Source organism: Scyliorhinus canicula, chromosome 11 (genome assembly GCF_902713615.1).
Source record: "Scyliorhinus canicula chromosome 11, sScyCan1.1, whole genome shotgun sequence".
Classification (NCBI taxonomy): Eukaryota; Metazoa; Chordata; class Chondrichthyes; order Carcharhiniformes; family Scyliorhinidae; genus Scyliorhinus; species Scyliorhinus canicula.
In genome coordinates, this window is record NC_052156.1 from 122099540 (window position 1) to 122116510 (window position 16971).

The 16971-nt window shown below is 44.8% G+C and overlaps 1 protein-coding gene across 1 annotated transcript in view; it reads left to right on the top strand.

The window, feature by feature from the left end:
• Positions 1 to 16971, top strand: part of LOC119973788 (mucin-19-like) — a 129383-nt gene that overhangs the window by 79059 nt on the left and 33353 nt on the right. The window contains exons 32-49 of the mRNA XM_038812212.1: positions 4320 to 4376; positions 4654 to 4710; positions 4801 to 4854; positions 6390 to 6446; positions 6536 to 6592; positions 8216 to 8272; positions 8535 to 8591; positions 8682 to 8735; positions 10271 to 10327; positions 10417 to 10473; positions 12097 to 12153; positions 12416 to 12472; positions 12735 to 12791; positions 12882 to 12935; positions 14471 to 14527; positions 14617 to 14673; positions 16296 to 16352; positions 16615 to 16671. Coding sequence (XP_038668140.1) covers positions 4320 to 4376; positions 4654 to 4710; positions 4801 to 4854; positions 6390 to 6446; positions 6536 to 6592; positions 8216 to 8272; positions 8535 to 8591; positions 8682 to 8735; positions 10271 to 10327; positions 10417 to 10473; positions 12097 to 12153; positions 12416 to 12472; positions 12735 to 12791; positions 12882 to 12935; positions 14471 to 14527; positions 14617 to 14673; positions 16296 to 16352; positions 16615 to 16671 — 1017 coding nt within the window. The remainder of the gene's footprint in view (positions 1 to 4319; positions 4377 to 4653; positions 4711 to 4800; positions 4855 to 6389; positions 6447 to 6535; positions 6593 to 8215; positions 8273 to 8534; positions 8592 to 8681; positions 8736 to 10270; positions 10328 to 10416; positions 10474 to 12096; positions 12154 to 12415; positions 12473 to 12734; positions 12792 to 12881; positions 12936 to 14470; positions 14528 to 14616; positions 14674 to 16295; positions 16353 to 16614; positions 16672 to 16971) is intronic.

Below are 16971 nucleotides of genomic sequence, written 5' to 3' on the forward strand. Positions count from 1 at the left end.
GACGTGTTCACAAACAGGAGGGGGACATACTCCATTAATGTCCAGGTGGTATGCGACCCCCACATGAGGTTCATGAACGTCTGTGCAAGGTTCCCAGGGAGTGTGCATGACTCCTACATACTAGCGCAGTCGTTCATCCCTGCGATGTTTGAGGGACGTCCCCCCCCGGCTGAGGGGCTGGTTGCTAGGTGACAGGGGTTATCCGCTGAGGTCTTGGCTGATGACGCCTATACGGAGGCCTCAGACCAATGCGGAAACACGATACAACGAGGCCCATGCAGCAACCAGGGGTGTGGTGGAGCGCTGCCTTGGCCTCCTGAAGATGAGATTCAGGTGCCTGGACCACTCCGGAGGGGCCCTGCAGTACCAGGCCGACAGGGTCGCTCGCATTGTAGTGGTCTGCTGTGCGCTGCACAACATCGCGATGCAGAGGGGAGATGACCTGTTGCAGGAGGCGGAGGGAGAAGCTAGTGGCAGTGGTGCCAGCACAGAGGAGGAGGAGGAGGAGGAGGAGGAGGAGGAGGAGGAGGACGCTGGCGGAGTGGCGGGCGCAGCACGCAGACACGACCCAGGTGCTGGTGATGTCCAGGAGGCGGCACGACGGACCCGGCAAGGACGGCGGGCACGCGACGCCATGGTGGCAGCACGGTTCACGCATCGCATGTGACGTCCCCGATGAACACCAAACCACCACCTGCATCGCTAGTCATGCAGAGGGTCACCACACAACTGCCACCACCACAACCCCCCCCACCCTCCCCCCCCCCCCTCAGTGTACACTGCTCCACTTCGACATGACGCTTATCACTGGGTACAGACGGAATGGCACAACATTGATGGCTGTGTCAGCGGGTGTGATCAGTGCCATGTGGAATGATGACAGCCCGCTCTGCGAAGAGCTGTGAGCTCAGAATCGTTAGAGAGAGTCTGACCCATGGCATGAGCTGAACCATCCACCTTGGTGGCCGCTGAGTTCGTCACTGACACTCCATCACGTGCCCGCGTGGGCTAGCTGTGGGAGGGGGGTAGGGGCAGGGACTGCACACCCGGCACCGAGGTTTCACCACCCGTCACCCCCAGCGACACTCGGTCACCATCACGATTCCTGTGGCTGTGGAACAATCACACGGTATTACAAGTAAGGTGGAACAGTGCGTTTAATATTAACAATTATTTACAGGTGCCCTAGCCCCTACAACTAAACTGTGCCCTTCACCCGTGCCAACTTACTCAGTGTCTATCTTAGTTGCCTTACGGGCCCTACCACTACGTCTAAGTGAATCCCCAGATGATACAGCAGGAGTGGAGGAGGATTGCTGCGAATCGCCCCCCTCGACTCGTTTCTCCTTGGCCAAGCGTTTCCTGGGGCGACCCGGCCTTGATGGGCCAGGCTGCTCTGCGGGCGTCTCGGGTGACATTGTGCCACCCTGCTCTGCCTGCTGCCCACCCGATGCACCAGGGATGGGACGGGGGGAGGCCGAGAATTCCGGGACGTCCCGTGATGGAGTTAATGGGACGGGCCCCGAAACCTCCTCCTCCCTTGGGGAGCCCGGTGGCCCTCGGGCCTCACTTTGGGACAGAGGTGCGAGCGGGGAGGTTCCCCGTCGCACCACCGACACCTGGCGCTGCCAGTCCTGGAGGCCTGCAACGGTATCCACCAGGATCCGAAGGTTTGCAGAGACGGAGTCCAGGGAGTTAGACATTCCCGCCAGGGACTGTGCGATCTCAACCTGTGTGTGCACGACGCCATCCAGCACATGTGTCAGGCGGTTGATGGTCTCCGCGACTGACAGCTGGGACTGTGCCAGCGACTGCTGGGACTGTGCTATCGACTGCTGGGACTGTGCCATGGCGTGCTGCGACTGGCCAATGACCTGCTGAGACTCGGCCATGGCCCGCAGGGCGCCGGCAATGTCGGTTTGGCTCTGGCACATTGCTGCCTGTGAGAGGGCAACCCTGTCCAGGGCCGAGGATGACGCGTGCACATTAACCCCAACGTCTTGCATAACCTGACCCATTGCCTCCACCGCGGATGCCACCCGTGCGGTGTCGGACTGGGTCTCTGCCATGAGCGGCACCACTCCCTGCTCTTGGACGCGGTTCGACTCCTCTAACAGCGTCTGCAGAGTCTGGAAGGAAGCCCTCATCCCATTATTGTTTCCCTGGGTTTCCTGAGGCATCGGCTGTGCGGGTGGGTTGATAAACTCCAGGAACTCAGAAAACGTCTGGGAGCCAGCTGCATCCTGGGCCTGGTCTGGCCTCCGCGAGTCCGGGCCCTCTGTTGCTCCGACCTCCACCTGCTGTACCTGCTCATCTGTGATGTGCCAACCAGACTGTGCCCCAGGAGACTCATCACTAAATAGGCCCGCCGGGGTGTGTATCTCTGGGATGATGGATGTGGTGGGAGAAAGCAGTGCCGCAAGCCCGACGCTCTCAATGCTTAGGTCCTCGTCCATGGTGTGGGGCTGCTCAGCGACAGGAGGGTTGTCCCTGGCCATTTCTGGTGGTGGTGGTGGACTTCGAACCCTCTGTGCGTCCTGGTCCGCAGATTGGGTTGGGGCGGATAGGGCTGCCCGCTGATCGGGCACCCTCTGTTGTGAGGCCCCGGGTGAGGTGGCGGCAGATTCCTGTCTCCGTCTGCAGCCAGACGGCCCTGGTCGTTCGGCATCACGTCCTAGGGAAGAGAATGAGACGGGTTATTTCGATTTGCTCGGCAGGCCGCTGGACGGTCCCAGTGGGCAGGGTGTGTGAAGGGACAGAGGATGGGGAGGTGTCCCAGTGGGCAGGGTGTGTGAAGGGACAGAGGATGGGGAGGTGTCCCAGTGGGCAGGGTGTGTGAAGGGACAGAGGATGGGGAGGTGTCCCAGTGGGCAGGGTGTGTGAAGGGACAGAGGATGGGGAGGTGTCCCAGTGGGCAGGGTGTGTGAAGGGACAGAGGATGGGGAGGTGTCCCAGTGGGCAGGGTGTGTGAAGGGACAGAGGATGGGGAGGTGTCCCAGTGGGCAGGGTGTGTGAAGGGACAGAGGATGGGGAGGTGTCCCAGTGGGCAGGGTGTGTGAAGGGACAGAGGATGGGGGAGGGGGGGGTGTTTGTCAGGGAGGGTTGTCTCACTTGCTGCAGTTCCGCCAACCTCGCATTGCGCGATATCGCGGGTGGCAGACCCCCCAACAAGGTCCAGTGCCCTCTGTTCAAAGGTGCTGAGGGGGTGCATGTTGGGCGAACCCCCTCCAGTCTTGTGCCGCTCACGGTGGTTATGACCGGCCTTGGCCTGTTGGGGGAGGGAACATAGGTAGATCATTACAAAACGGTAGGTATCAGCAGTCCGTTCAGATACTGGCACAGTTTGGGGGGGGCAAGTTGTCATCAGATGATTGCATCTCTCCTCGGGGCCAGAGCGCTGGGTCTGTGACAACTTTGTGAACCACCCTCAAATAACTCTGCCCCAATCCCTCTCCCCCCCCCCCGGGCAGTTAAGGGGGAGGGATGGTTGTGACTAGGGGGCACCCTCATGGCACTTACCCTGGCAGACCTGGTGAGGTCGTGTAGCTTCTTTCGACATTGCTCTGCTGAGCGAGGGGTCTGCCCCACAGCACTGACGGCAGCAGCCACGTCACGCCAGGCCTGGCGTACCGTGCTGGCAGGTTGGCGATGCCCTCTCCGCGGGCGGATGATGCCCCTCCTCTGCTCCACGGCATCAAGCAGCGCCTCGACGTCTGCATCTATAAAGCGAGGAGAGGCTCGCCTAGGCTCCGACATCCTGCCCGACAGATTCTGTGGTCGCCCGCGCCTTTTTACGGCGTCGGGCGGCGTCACATGGGCGGGTTCGTGTCGTCGTCGCGTTCCGTCGTCATCACGCACGTAATTGACGCGGCCGCGCTACTAGCCCATTTCCAGGAAGTGAATCCGTCGGGAAATGAAGCCTTCGCGACCGTCGTAAAACGGTCCCGTTTTTTACGACTGTTTGCCGACTTTCCGCGGGTGCGGAGAATTTCGCCCCCAATGTCTGGCAGTATCAATTGTAATTTTCAGAAACGAACGGTGCACTGAATAAGTTCTATTGATGAAATTTGCCCCTGCCAGTGTTTGACACTCAGTATGTGTGTTTAGGACGTGACTGTTGACATTTATAATTCCACGTATTTGAATGTTCACCTAGCGGATAGCTGCCATAGAAGCATGGAACCATAAAAACAGTACAGTGCAGAAGGAGGCCATTTGGCCCATTGGTTGAGCCCCAATGATGCTAGTATCTATACATTACATTGGAAACCAATTGCAGCAGTGTATGAATAGCCTGTACCATTTTCTGTGCTATTTAGTGCCAACAACAACTGCAGCAAGTACAGGACCAACAACGTCGGTGACCACAACCAGTGGTGAGTAATGTTTAAACTTCTGCAGGCAAATTCTATCGGGAATTTGTTCGAGACTGTGGGCTGAAGAGTAACCTATGAATTTGTGGGAGGGAATTACTGAAATAATAGTTCCCTATTAATTTTTCTTGCTCCTTGCTGATGTACATGCATTTGCTACTTGATAATCTGACTGAATTAATGATGCTAGTATCTATACATTACCATGGAAACCAATTGCAACAGAAGTTTATGTACCAATTGCAACAGAAGATAATGTACCATTTTCTGTGCTATTTAGTGCCAACAACAACTGCAGCAGGTACAGGACCAACAACTTCTGAGACCACTGCCAGTGGTGAGTAATGTTTTTATTCTCCTTACCACAATACTATCAATAACTGTGACTTGTGTATTAATATTGTTTCATGTTCTTTCTGCAACCTAGCGCCAACATCAGTGACATTCACAGGTATCACTGTTTCTGAGACTGGAATTACAGGTGAGCAGGGCTTCTTTGAGACGATAAAACTGTTGTTAATTGAGAGTTATGTGAGATATTTAACTACCCACATGTCCTGTGTTACATTGTGCCTAAACCAACCAGTAGGATACGCAATCCTATTATTTGTGAAATGACTGTGAACTGTGAGTGAATGTATTGTCATTGTCATACGATGTTTGTGCTGCCAATGTGTCCCTTCCAAGGGACGTGTTATTGGCATGTCATCGTCGTTCAGCTTATATTCAGTCCATTCCAATAGACGTGTATTTAATCAGTAGAAGTTGAGTTGTTCCATGTTGTATTTGGTCATCGCCTTCTTGGTTGAATGTGCATCATGCTCTTGTTCTGATGTGGATATTCCATCCACTTTTCATTGTCCAGTAATTGGAATCATGATTGCGACCTGTTGGAGTAGATATCTGGCATTATCAATGATAACGTTTGGGAGAGGATGGCGTTTCAGAAGAAAACTGTCGATTGTAATGGTTCCTGTCCAATGTGTTCCTGGTGCCCACTTGAGTGTATTTATGGCAACATTTCAAAACTTAAAAAGATAGCATCAAGGAAGACTGCCAAAATGAGTTGATGGATGGAAACCTGGGTTTTGATAGACTGTATTTGTGTTTTGAAAGTGCAAATTGAAAATAATATTTGACATTTACATTTTGCAAACGCATTTTGAAGAATTAGGAGTTTGGTGCCATTACTTTAGGATAGATATAGCCATTTATTTGCATGAATGATGTTAGGTGAGGCAACAGGAGAAATGAAGAGGACAGAAATGCACGTTTTTGCTGAGATATAAAGGACATTCTTGAAAGGATCTTATTTTTAGACTTCCAAAGTAAAAGAGTCATTTATATTGAATTTGGGGCCTGTTGATTCTTGTATTTGAAATTGATATTCAGAACGACTCATGAATTATTCTTACAAACAAAATAACTAAAGTGCTCATTATTGGTAAATTGATGAATTCCTGATCATTAATTTCACTTGTTCAGTGAGATTTTTGAAATGCACCCTTAATTTTTGGAAGGTTAATCATTTAGTAGCCTTTAAAATTTAGGCTTTACAGATAAACAACATCAAAATCTTGTTGAGAAATGTTAATGTGGCGATTGCTGACACCAAGAGGATTTCATTGTAGCTGTCTGAAACGTCGTTGGCTTTTGCAGGCAATATGGTCGAGGAACTGCTCTTGTTGGTGGCTTGATCGTTATATGGCCTGAGTAAGGGCAGAAAGTTTTTGTTTTATTTCGGCCTTCATAATCCGCACAGGCTTGGAGGGCCGAAGGGCCTGTTCCTGTGCTGTACTTTTCTTTGTTCTTCATCTTTCTTCTTTGATGTGTAACCACTGCAATTGCGGGAGGGAATTGTTGATTTTAGACATTGGCTAGAGATATCATTCTGTTCCTGCTCAAATGTGAAGCCTTTCCTACTTAACTTAATGATGCTACAATCTGAAAATCATCTTGGAAACCAATTGCAGCAGGAGTGAATAAATATTCTGCGCCAATTCTCCTTCTATTTAGCGTCAACACCAATCACAGGAACTGGAAGACCTACAACTTCAGAGACTACCATGAGTTGTGAGTACTGTTTTTCTCAACTTTGCCACATGAAATTAATTTCTTTCATTTGTGGATCAATATTGTTTCATATTTGCTCTGCTACATAGGGCCAACTGTAACGAGTGTGTCAGGGGCGCCTACTGTTTCTGAGACTACAGTTATTGGTGAGTCGAGCATCTTTGTACATTAAAATCTGATGCTAAATTCGAGCAGCATATGACATAATACTCTGCAGTAATTTTTCTGCTAATTTGGACCAGCAGCAACTTAAATGATAGTGACTGCCGTTATTTTTGACAATGGGTGCGGCACGGTGACGCAGTGGTTAACAATGTTTCCTATGGCGCTGAGGATTGGATTGAATTGGATTAGTTTATTGTCAGGTGTACCGAGGTACAGTGCAAAGTATTGTTCTGCGTGGAGCTCAAAAAGACAATTGTGCACATGAAATGAAAATACATAATAGGGTAAACATGAAATGCACAGTGTAATTACATCGACACAGGCATCGGATGAATCATGCAGGAGAATAGTACTACTCAATAGTGAAGGGGCTTGTTTAGCACAGTGGGCTAAATAGCTGGCTTGTCAAGCAGACTAAGGCCAGCAGCATTGGTTCAATTCTCGTGTCAGGCGCCGGAATGTGGCGACTAGGGGCGTTTCACAGTAATTTAATTTGAAGCCTAATTGTGACAAGAAGAGATTTTCATTTTCATTTTAATTTCAAGATGTGTGACGAGATCAGATCAGACGATTAGTCCATCAGTGCATAAGAAGGTCGTTTAGGAGTGTGGTATTAGCGGGGAAGAAGTTGTTTTTGAATCTGTTAATGCGTGTTCTCAGACTTTTGTATCTCCTGCCCGATGGAAGTTGTTGGAAGTCTGAGTTAGCCGGGTGAAAGGGGTCTCTGATTATGCTGCCCGCTTTCTCAAGACAGCGGGAGATGTGGACAGAGTCATTGGATGTGAGGCGGGTTCATGTGGTGTAATGGGCGGTGTTCATGTCTCTCTGTTCTTTCTTCCGATCTTGGGCCGCAAAGTTGACATTCCAGGCTGTGATAACCTGGATCGATCACAGCCCTGGGTCACTGTGTGTGGGGTTTGCTAATTCTCCCCATCTCTGCGTGGGCCTCTCTCCACGACACAAAGATCTGCAGGTTTTGTGAATTGGCCACGCTAAATTGCCCCTTATTTGGAAAAATAGATGGCTCCTCGGAATTAAAAAAAAACAATTCTGACAATGGGATTAGTGGTGAGAGTTTCCTTTTTCATTGGTCAGCTAACAGCAATTAGAAAATGTTTTATTTCCGCTTGTGTACAATTTGAGCTACGAAAATGTGGTCCATTGTGCTGAATCTTGTTGGTGTTTTAGTTGCATCGATGAACATTGATAAAGATTTACGCTGATTTTGTTACAACTACTCATTGGATTGGTATGGGAAAAGTGAATGATTAGTTGAGATACCCAATGTCTGGCAGTATCAATTGTAATTTTCAGAAACGAACGGTGCACTGAATAAGTTTTATTGATGAAATTTGCCCCTGCCAGTGTTTGACACTCAGTATGTGTGTTTAGGACGTCACTGTTGACATTTATAATTCCACGTATTTGAATGTTGACTTAGCGGATAGCTGCCATAGAAGCATGGAACCATAGAATCAGTACAGTGCAGAAGGAGGCCATTTGGCCCATTGGTTGAGCCCCAATGATGCTAGTATCTATACATTACATTGGAAACCAATTGCAGCAGTGTATGAATAGCCTGTACCATTGTCTGTGCTATTTAGTGCCAACAACAACTGCAGCAAGTACAGGACCAACAACGTCGGTGACCATAACCAGTGGTGAGTAATGTTAAAACTTCTGCAGGCAACTTATTTAGGCAACTTTTTTGAGACTGTGGGCTGAAGAGTAACCTATGAATTTGTGGGAGGGAATTATTGAAATGATATGTCGGTATGAATGTTTCTTGCTCCTTACTGATGTACATGCATTAGCTAATTGATGATTTGACTGAAGTAATGATGCTAGTATCTATACATTACCATGGAAACCAATTGCAACAGTAGTTTATGAATAGTCTGTACCATTTTCTGTGCTATTTAGTGCCAACAACAACTGCAGCAGGTACAGGACCAACAACTTCTGAGACCACCGCCAGTGGTGAGTAATGTTTTTATTCTCCTCACCACATTACTATTAATATCTGTGACTTGTGTATTAATATTGTTTCATGTTCTTTCTGCAACCTAGCGCCAACATCAGTGACATTCACAGGTATCACTGTTTCTGAGACTGGAATTACAGGTGAGCAGGGCTTCTTTGAGACGATAAAACTGTTGTTAATTGAGAGTTATGTGAGATTTTTAACTACCCACATGTCCTGTGTTACATTGTGCCTAAACAAACCAGTAGGATACGCAATCCTATTATTTGTGAAATGACTGTGAACTGTGAGTGAATGTATTGTCATTGTCATACGATGTTTGTGCTGCCAATGTGTCCCTTCCAAGGGACGTGTTATTGGCATGTCATCGTCGTTCAGCTTATATTCAGTCCATTCCAATAGACGTGTATTTAATCAGTAGAAGTTGAGTTGTTCCATGTTGTATTTGGTCATCGCCTTCTTGGTTGAATGTGCATCATGCTCTTGTTCTGATGTGGATATTCCATCCACTTTTCATTGTCCAGTAATTGGAATCATGATTGCGACCTGTTGGAGTAGATATCTGGCATTATCAATGATAACGTTTGGGAGAGGATGGCGTTTCAGAAGAAAACTGTTGATTGTAATGGTTCCTGTCCAATGTGTTCCTGGTGCCCACTTGAGTGTATTTATGGCAACCTTTCAAAACTTAAAAAGATAGCATCAAGGAAGACTGCCAAAATGAGTTGATGGATGGAAACCTGGGTTTTGATAGACTGAATTTGTGTTTTGAAAGTGCAAATTGAAAATAATATTTGACATTTACATTTTGCAAACGCATTTTGAAGAATTAGGAGTTTGGTGCCATTACTTTAGGATAGATATAGCCATTTATTTGCATGAATGATGTTAGGTGAGGCAACAGGAGAAATGAAGAGGACAGAAATGCACGTTTTTGCTGAGATATAAAGGACATTCTTGAAAGGATCTTATTTTTAGACTTCCAAAGTAAAAGAGTCATTTATATTGAATTTGGGGCCTGTTGATTCTTGTATTTGAAATTGATATTCAGAACGACTCATGAATTATTCTTACAAACAAAATAACTAAAGTGCTCATTATTGGTAAATTGATGAATTCCTGATCATTAATTTCACTTGTTCAGTGAGATTTTTGAATTGCACCCTTAATTTTTGGAAGGTTAATCATTTAGTAGCCTTTAAAATTTAGGCTTTACAGATAAACAACATCAAAATCTTGTTGAGAAATGTTAATGTGGCGATTGCTGACACCAAGAGGATTTCATTGTAGCTGTCTGAAACGTCGTTGGCTTTTGCAGGCAATATGGTCGAGGAACTGCTCTTGTTGGTGGCTTGATCGTTATATGGCCCGAGTAAGGGCAGAAAGTTTTTGTTTTAGTTCGGCCTTCATAATCCGCACAGGCTTGGAGGGCCGAAGGGCCTGTTCCTGTGCTGTACTTTTCTTTGTTCTTCATCTTTCTTCTTTGATGTGTAACCACTGCAATTGCGGGAGGGAATTATTGATTTTAGACATTGGCTAGAGATATCATTCTGTTCCTGCTCAAATTTGAAGCCTTTCCTACTTGACTTAATGATGCTACAATCTGAAAATCATCTTGGAAACCAATTGCAGCAGGAGTGAATAAATATTCTGCGCCAATTCTCCTTCTATTTAGCGTCAACACCAATCACAGGAACTGGAAGACCTACAACTTCAGAGACTACCATGAGTTGTGAGTACTGTTTCTCTCAACTTTGCCACATGAAATTAATTTCTTTCATTTGTGGATCAATATTGTTTCATATTTGCTCTGCTACATAGGGCCAACTGTAACGAGTGTGTCAGGGGCGCCTACTGTTTCTGAGACTACAGTTATTGGTGAGTCGAGCTTCTTTGTACATTAAAATCTGATGCTAAATTCGAGCAACATATGACATAATACTCTGCAGTAATTTTTCTGCTAATTTGGACCAGCAGCAACTTAAATGATAGTCACTGCCGTTATTTTTGACAATGGGTGCGGCACAGTGACGCAGTGGTTAACAATGTTTCCTATGGCGCTGAGGATTGGATTGAATTGGATTAGTTTATTGTCAGGTGTACCGAGGTACAGTGCAAAGTATTGTTCTGCGTGGAGCTCAAAAAGACAATTGTGCACATGAAATGAAAATACATAATAGGGTAAACATGAAATGCACAGTGTAATTACATCGACACAGGCATCGGATGAATCATGCAGGAGTGTAGTACTACTCAATAGTGAAGGGGCTTGTTTAGCACAGTGGGCTAAATAGCTGGCTTGTAAAGCAGACTAAGGCCAGCAGCATTGGTTCAATTCTCGTGTCAGGCGCAGGAATGTGGCGACTAGGGGCGTTTCACAGTAATTTAATTTGAAGCCTAATTATGACAAGAAGAGATTTTCGTTTTCATTTTAATTTCAAGATGTGTGACGAGATCAGATGAGACGATTAGTCCATCAGTGCATAAGAAGGTCGTTTAGGAGTGTGGTATTAGCGGGGAAGAAGTTGTTTTTGAATCTGTTAATGCGTGTTCTCAGACTTTTGTATCTCCTGCCCGATGGAAGTTGTTGGAAGTCTGAGTTAGCCGGGTGAAAGGGGTCTCTGATTATGCTGCCCGCTTTCTCAAGACAGCGGGAGATGTGGACAGAGTCATTGGATGTGAGGCGGGTTCATGTGGTGTAATGGGCGGTGTTCATGTCTCTCTGTTCTTTCTTCCGATCTTGGGCCGCAAAGTTGACATTCCAGGCTGTGATACCCTGGATCGATCACAGCCCTGGGTCACTGTGTGTGGGGTTTGCTAATTCTCCCCATCTCTGCGTGGGCCTCTCTCCACGACACAAAGATCTGCAGGTTTTGTGAATTGGCCACGCTAAATTGCCCCTTATTTGGAAAAATAGATGGCTCCTCGGAATTAAAAAAAACCAATTCTGACAATGGGATTAGTGGTGAGAGTTTCCTTTTTCATTGGTCAGCTAACAGCAATTAGAAAATGTTTTATTTCCGCTTGTGTACAATTTGAGCTACGAAAATGTGGTCCATTGTGCTGAATCTTGTTGGTGTTTTAGTTGCATCGATGAACATTGATAAAGATTTACGCTGATTTTGTTACAACTACTCATTGGATTGGTATGGGAAAAGTGAATGATTAGTTGAGATACCCAATGTCTGGCAGTATCAATTGTAATTTTCAGAAACGAACGGTGCACTGAATAAGTTTTATTGATGAAATTTGCCCCTGCCAGTGTTTGACACTCAGTATGTGTGTTTAGGACGTGACTGTTGACATTTATAATTCCACGTATTTGAATGTTGACCTAGCGGATAGCTGCCATAGAAGCATGGAACCATAGAATCAGTACAGTGCAGAAGGAGGCCATTTGGCCCATTGGTTGAGCCCCAATGATGCTAGTATCTATACATTACATTGGAAACCAATTGCAGCAGTGTATGAATAGCCTGTACCATTTTCTGTGCTATTTAGTGCCAACAACAACTGCAGCAAGTACAGGACCAACAACCTCAGAGACCACCACCGGTGGTGAGTAATGTTTAAACTTCTGCAGGCAACTTATTTAGGCAACTTTTTTGAGACTGTGGGCTGAAGAGTAACCTATGAATTTGTGGGAGGGAATTATTGAAATGATATGTCGGTATGAATGTTTCTTGCTCCTTACTGATGTACATGCATTAGCTAATTGATGATTTGACTGAAGTAATGATGCTAGTACCTATATATTACCTTACAAATCAATTGCGGCAGTAGAGTATGAATAGTCTGTTCCATTTTCTGTGCTATTTAGTGCCAACAACAACTGCAGCAAGTACAGGACCAACAACGTCGGTGACCACAACCAGTGGTGAGTAATGTTTAAACTTCTGCAGGCAAATTCTATCGGGAATTTGTTTGAGACTGTGGGCTGAAGAGTAACCTATGAATTTGAGGGAGGGAATTACTGAAATAATAGTTCCCTATTAATTTTTCTTGCTCCTTGCTGATGTACATGCATTTGCTACTTGATGATTTGACTGAAGTAATGATGCTAGTATCTATACATTACCATGGAAACCAATTGCAACAGTAGTTTATGAATAGTCTGTACCATTTTCTGTGCTATTTAGTGCTAACAACAACTGCAGCAGGTACAGGACCAACAACTTCTGAGACCACCGCCAGTGGTGAGTAATGTTTTTATTCTCCTCACCACATTACTATTAATATCTGTGACTTGTGTATTAATATTGTTTCATGTTCTTTCTGCAACCTAGCGCCAACATCAGTGACATTCACAGGTATCACTGTTTCTGAGACTGGAATTACAGGTGAGCAGGGCTTCTTTGAGACGATAAAACTGTTGTTAATTGAGAGTTATGTGAGATTTTTAACTACCCACATGTCCTGTGTTACATTGTGCCTAAACAAACCAGTAGGATACGCAATCCTATTATTTGTGAAATGACTGTGAACTGTGAGTGAATGTATTGTCATTGTCGTACGATGTTTGTGCTGCCAATGTGTCCCTTCCAAGGGACGTGTTATTGGCATGTCATCGTCGTTCAGCTTATATTCAGTCCATTCCAATAGACGTGAATTTAATCAGTAGAAGTTGAGTTGTTCCATGTTGTATTTGGTCATCGCCTTCTTGGTTGAATGTGCATCATGCTCTTGTTCTGATGTGGATATTCCATCCACTTTTCATTGTCCAGTCATTGGAATCATGATTGCGACCTGTTGGAGTAGATATCTGGCATTATCAATGATAACGTTTGGGAGAGGATGGCGTTTCAGAAGAAAACTGTTGATTGTAATGGTTCCTGTCCAATGTGTTCCTGGTGCCCACTTGAGTGTATTTATGGCAACCTTTCAAAACTTAAAAAGATAGCATCAAGGAAGACTGCCAAAATGAGTTGATGGATGGAAACCTGGGTTTTGATAGACTGAATTTGTGTTTTGAAAGTGCAAATTGAAAATAATATTTGACATTTACATTTCGCAAACGCATTTTGAAGAATTAGGAGTTTGGTGCCATTACTTTAGGATAGATATAGCCATTTATTTGCATGAATGATGTTAGGTGAGGCAACAGGAGAAATGAAGAGGACAGAAATGCACGTTTTTGCTGAGATATAAAGGACATTCTTGAAAGGATCTTATTTTTAGACTTCCAAAGTAAAAGAGTCATTTATATTGAATTTGGGGCCTGTTGATTCTTGTATTTGAAATTGATATTCAGAACGACTCATGAATTATTCTTACAAACAAAATAACTAAAGTGCTCATTATTGGTAAATTGATGAATTCCTGATCATTAATTTCACTTGTTCAGTGAGATTTTTGAATTGCACCCTTAATTTTTGGAAGGTTAATCATTTAGTAGCCTTTAAAATTTAGGCTTTACAGATAAACAACATCAAAATCTTGTTGAGAAATGTTAATGTGGCGATTGCTGACACCAAGAGGATTTCATTGTAGCTGTCTGAAACGTCGTTGGCTTTTGCAGGCAATATGGTCGAGGAACTGCTCTTGTTGGTGGCTTGATCGTTATATGGCCCGAGTAAGGGCAGAAAGTTTTTGTTTTATTTCGGCCTTCATAATCCGCACAGGCTTGGAGGGCCGAAGGGCCTGTTCCTGTGCTGTACTTTTCTTTGTTCTTCATCTTTCTTCTTTGATGTGTAACCACTGCAATTGCGGGAGGGAATTATTGATTTTAGACATTGGCTAGAGATATCATTTTGTTCCTGCTCAAATTTGAAGCCTTTCCTACTTGACTTAATGATGCTACAATCTGAAAATCATCTTGGAAACCAATTGCAGCAGGAGTGAATAAATATTCTGCGCCAATTCTCCTTCTATTTAGCGTCAACACCAATCACAGGAACTGGAAGACCTACAACTTCAGAGACTACCATGAGTTGTGAGTACTGTTTCTCTCAACTTTGCCACATGAAATTAATTTCTTTCATTTGTGGATCAATATTGTTTCATATTTGCTCTGCTACATAGGGCCAACTGTAACGAGTGTGTCAGGGGCGCCTACTGTTTCTGAGACTACAGTTATTGGTGAGTCGAGCTTCTTTGTACATTAAAATCTGATGCTAAATTCGAGCAACATATGACATAATACTCTGCAGTAATTTTTCTGCTAATTTGGACCAGCAGCAACTTAAATGATAGTCACTGCCGTTATTTTTGACAATGGGTGCGGCACAGTGACGCAGTGGTTAACAATGTTTCCTATGGCGCTGAGGATTGGATTGAATTGGATTAGTTTATTGTCAGGTGTACCGAGGAATGTGCAAAGTATTGTTCTGCGTGGAGCTCAAAAAGACAATTGTGCACATGAAATGAAAATACATAATAGGGTAAACATGAAATGCACAGTGTAATTACATCGACACAGGCATCGGATGAATCATGCAGGAGTGTAGTACTACTCAATAGTGAAGGGGCTTGTTTAGCACAGTGGGCTAAATAGCTGGCTTGTAAAGCAGACTAAGGCCAGCAGCATTGGTTCAATTCTCGTGTCAGGCGCAGGAATGTGGCGACTAGGGGCGTTTCACAGTAATTTAATTTGAAGCCTAATTATGACAAGAAGAGATTTTCGTTTTCATTTTAATTTCAAGATGTGTGACGAGATCAGATGAGACGATTAGTCCATCAGTGCATAAGAAGGTCGTTTAGGAGTGTGGTATTAGCGGGGAAGAAGTTGTTTTTGAATCTGTTAATGCGTGTTCTCAGACTTTTGTATCTCCTGCCCGATGGAAGTTGTTGGAAGTCTGAGTTAGCCGGGTGAAAGGGGTCTCTGATTATGCTGCCCGCTTTCTCAAGACAGCGGGAGATGTGGACAGAGTCATTGGATGTGAGGCGGGTTCATGTGGTGTAATGGGCGGTGTTCATGTCTCTCTGTTCTTTCTTCCGATCTTGGGCCGCAAAGTTGACATTCCAGGCTGTGATAACCTGGATCGATCACAGCCCTGGGTCACTGTGTGTGGGGTTTGCTAATTCTCCCCATCTCTGCGTGGGCCTCTCTCCACGACACAAAGATCTGCAGGTTTTGTGAATTGGCCACGCTAAATTGCCCCTTATTTGGAAAAATAGATGGCTCCTCGGAATTAAAAAAAACCAATTCTGACAATGGGATTAGTGGTGAGAGTTTCCTTTTTCATTGGTCAGCTAACAGCAATTAGAAAATGTTTTATTTCCGCTTGTGTACAATTTGAGCTACGAAAATGTGGTCCATTGTGCTGAATCTTGTTGGTGTTTTAGTTGCATCGATGAACATTGATAAAGATTTACGCTGATTTTGTTACAACTACTCATTGGATTGGTATGGGAAAAGTGAATGATTAGTTGAGATACCCAATGTCTGGCAGTATCAATTGTAATTTTCAGAAACGAACGGTGCACTGAATAAGTTTTATTGATGAAATTTGCCCCTGCCAGTGTTTGACACTCAGTATGTGTGTTTAGGACGTGACTGTTGACATTTATAATTCCACGTATTTGAATGTTGACCTAGCGGATAGCTGCCATAGAAGCATGGAACCATAGAATCAGTACAGTGCAGAAGGAGGCCATTTGGCCCATTGGTTGAGCCCCAATGATGCTAGTATCTATACATTACATTGGAAACCAATTGCAGCAGTGTATGAATAGTCTGTACCATTTTCTGTGCTATTTAGTGCCAACAACAACTGCAGCAAGTACAGGACCAAAAACTTCAGAGACCACCACCGGTGGTGAGTAATGTTTAAACTTCTGCAGGCAACTTATTTAGGCAACTTTTTTGAGACTGTGGGCTGAAGAGTAACCTATGAATTTGTGGGAGGGAATTATTGAAATGATATGTCGGTATGAATGTTTCTTGCTCCTTACTGATGTACATGCATTAGCTAATTGATGATTTGACTGAAGTAATGATGCTAGGACCTATATATTACCTTAGAAATCAATTGCGGCAGTAGAGTATGAATAATCTGTTCCATTTTCTGTGCTATTTAGTGCCAACAACAACTGCAGCAAGTACAGGACCAACAATGTCGGAGACCACCTCCAGTGGTGAGTAATGTTAAAACTTCTGCGGGCAACTTCAATTAGCTAGCAATTAGAACATGTTTTGTTCCACTTGCGTACAATTAGAGCTACGAAAATGAGGTCCATTGTGCTGAATCTTGTTGGTGTTTTACTTGCATCGATGAACATTGATAAAGATTTACACTGATTTTGTTACAACTACTCATTGGATTGGTATGGGAATAGTGAATGATTAGTTAAGATACCCAATGTCTGGCATTTGAAATTTATATTCAGAACGACTCATAAATTATTATTTCAAACAGAATAACTGAAGTGTTCAGT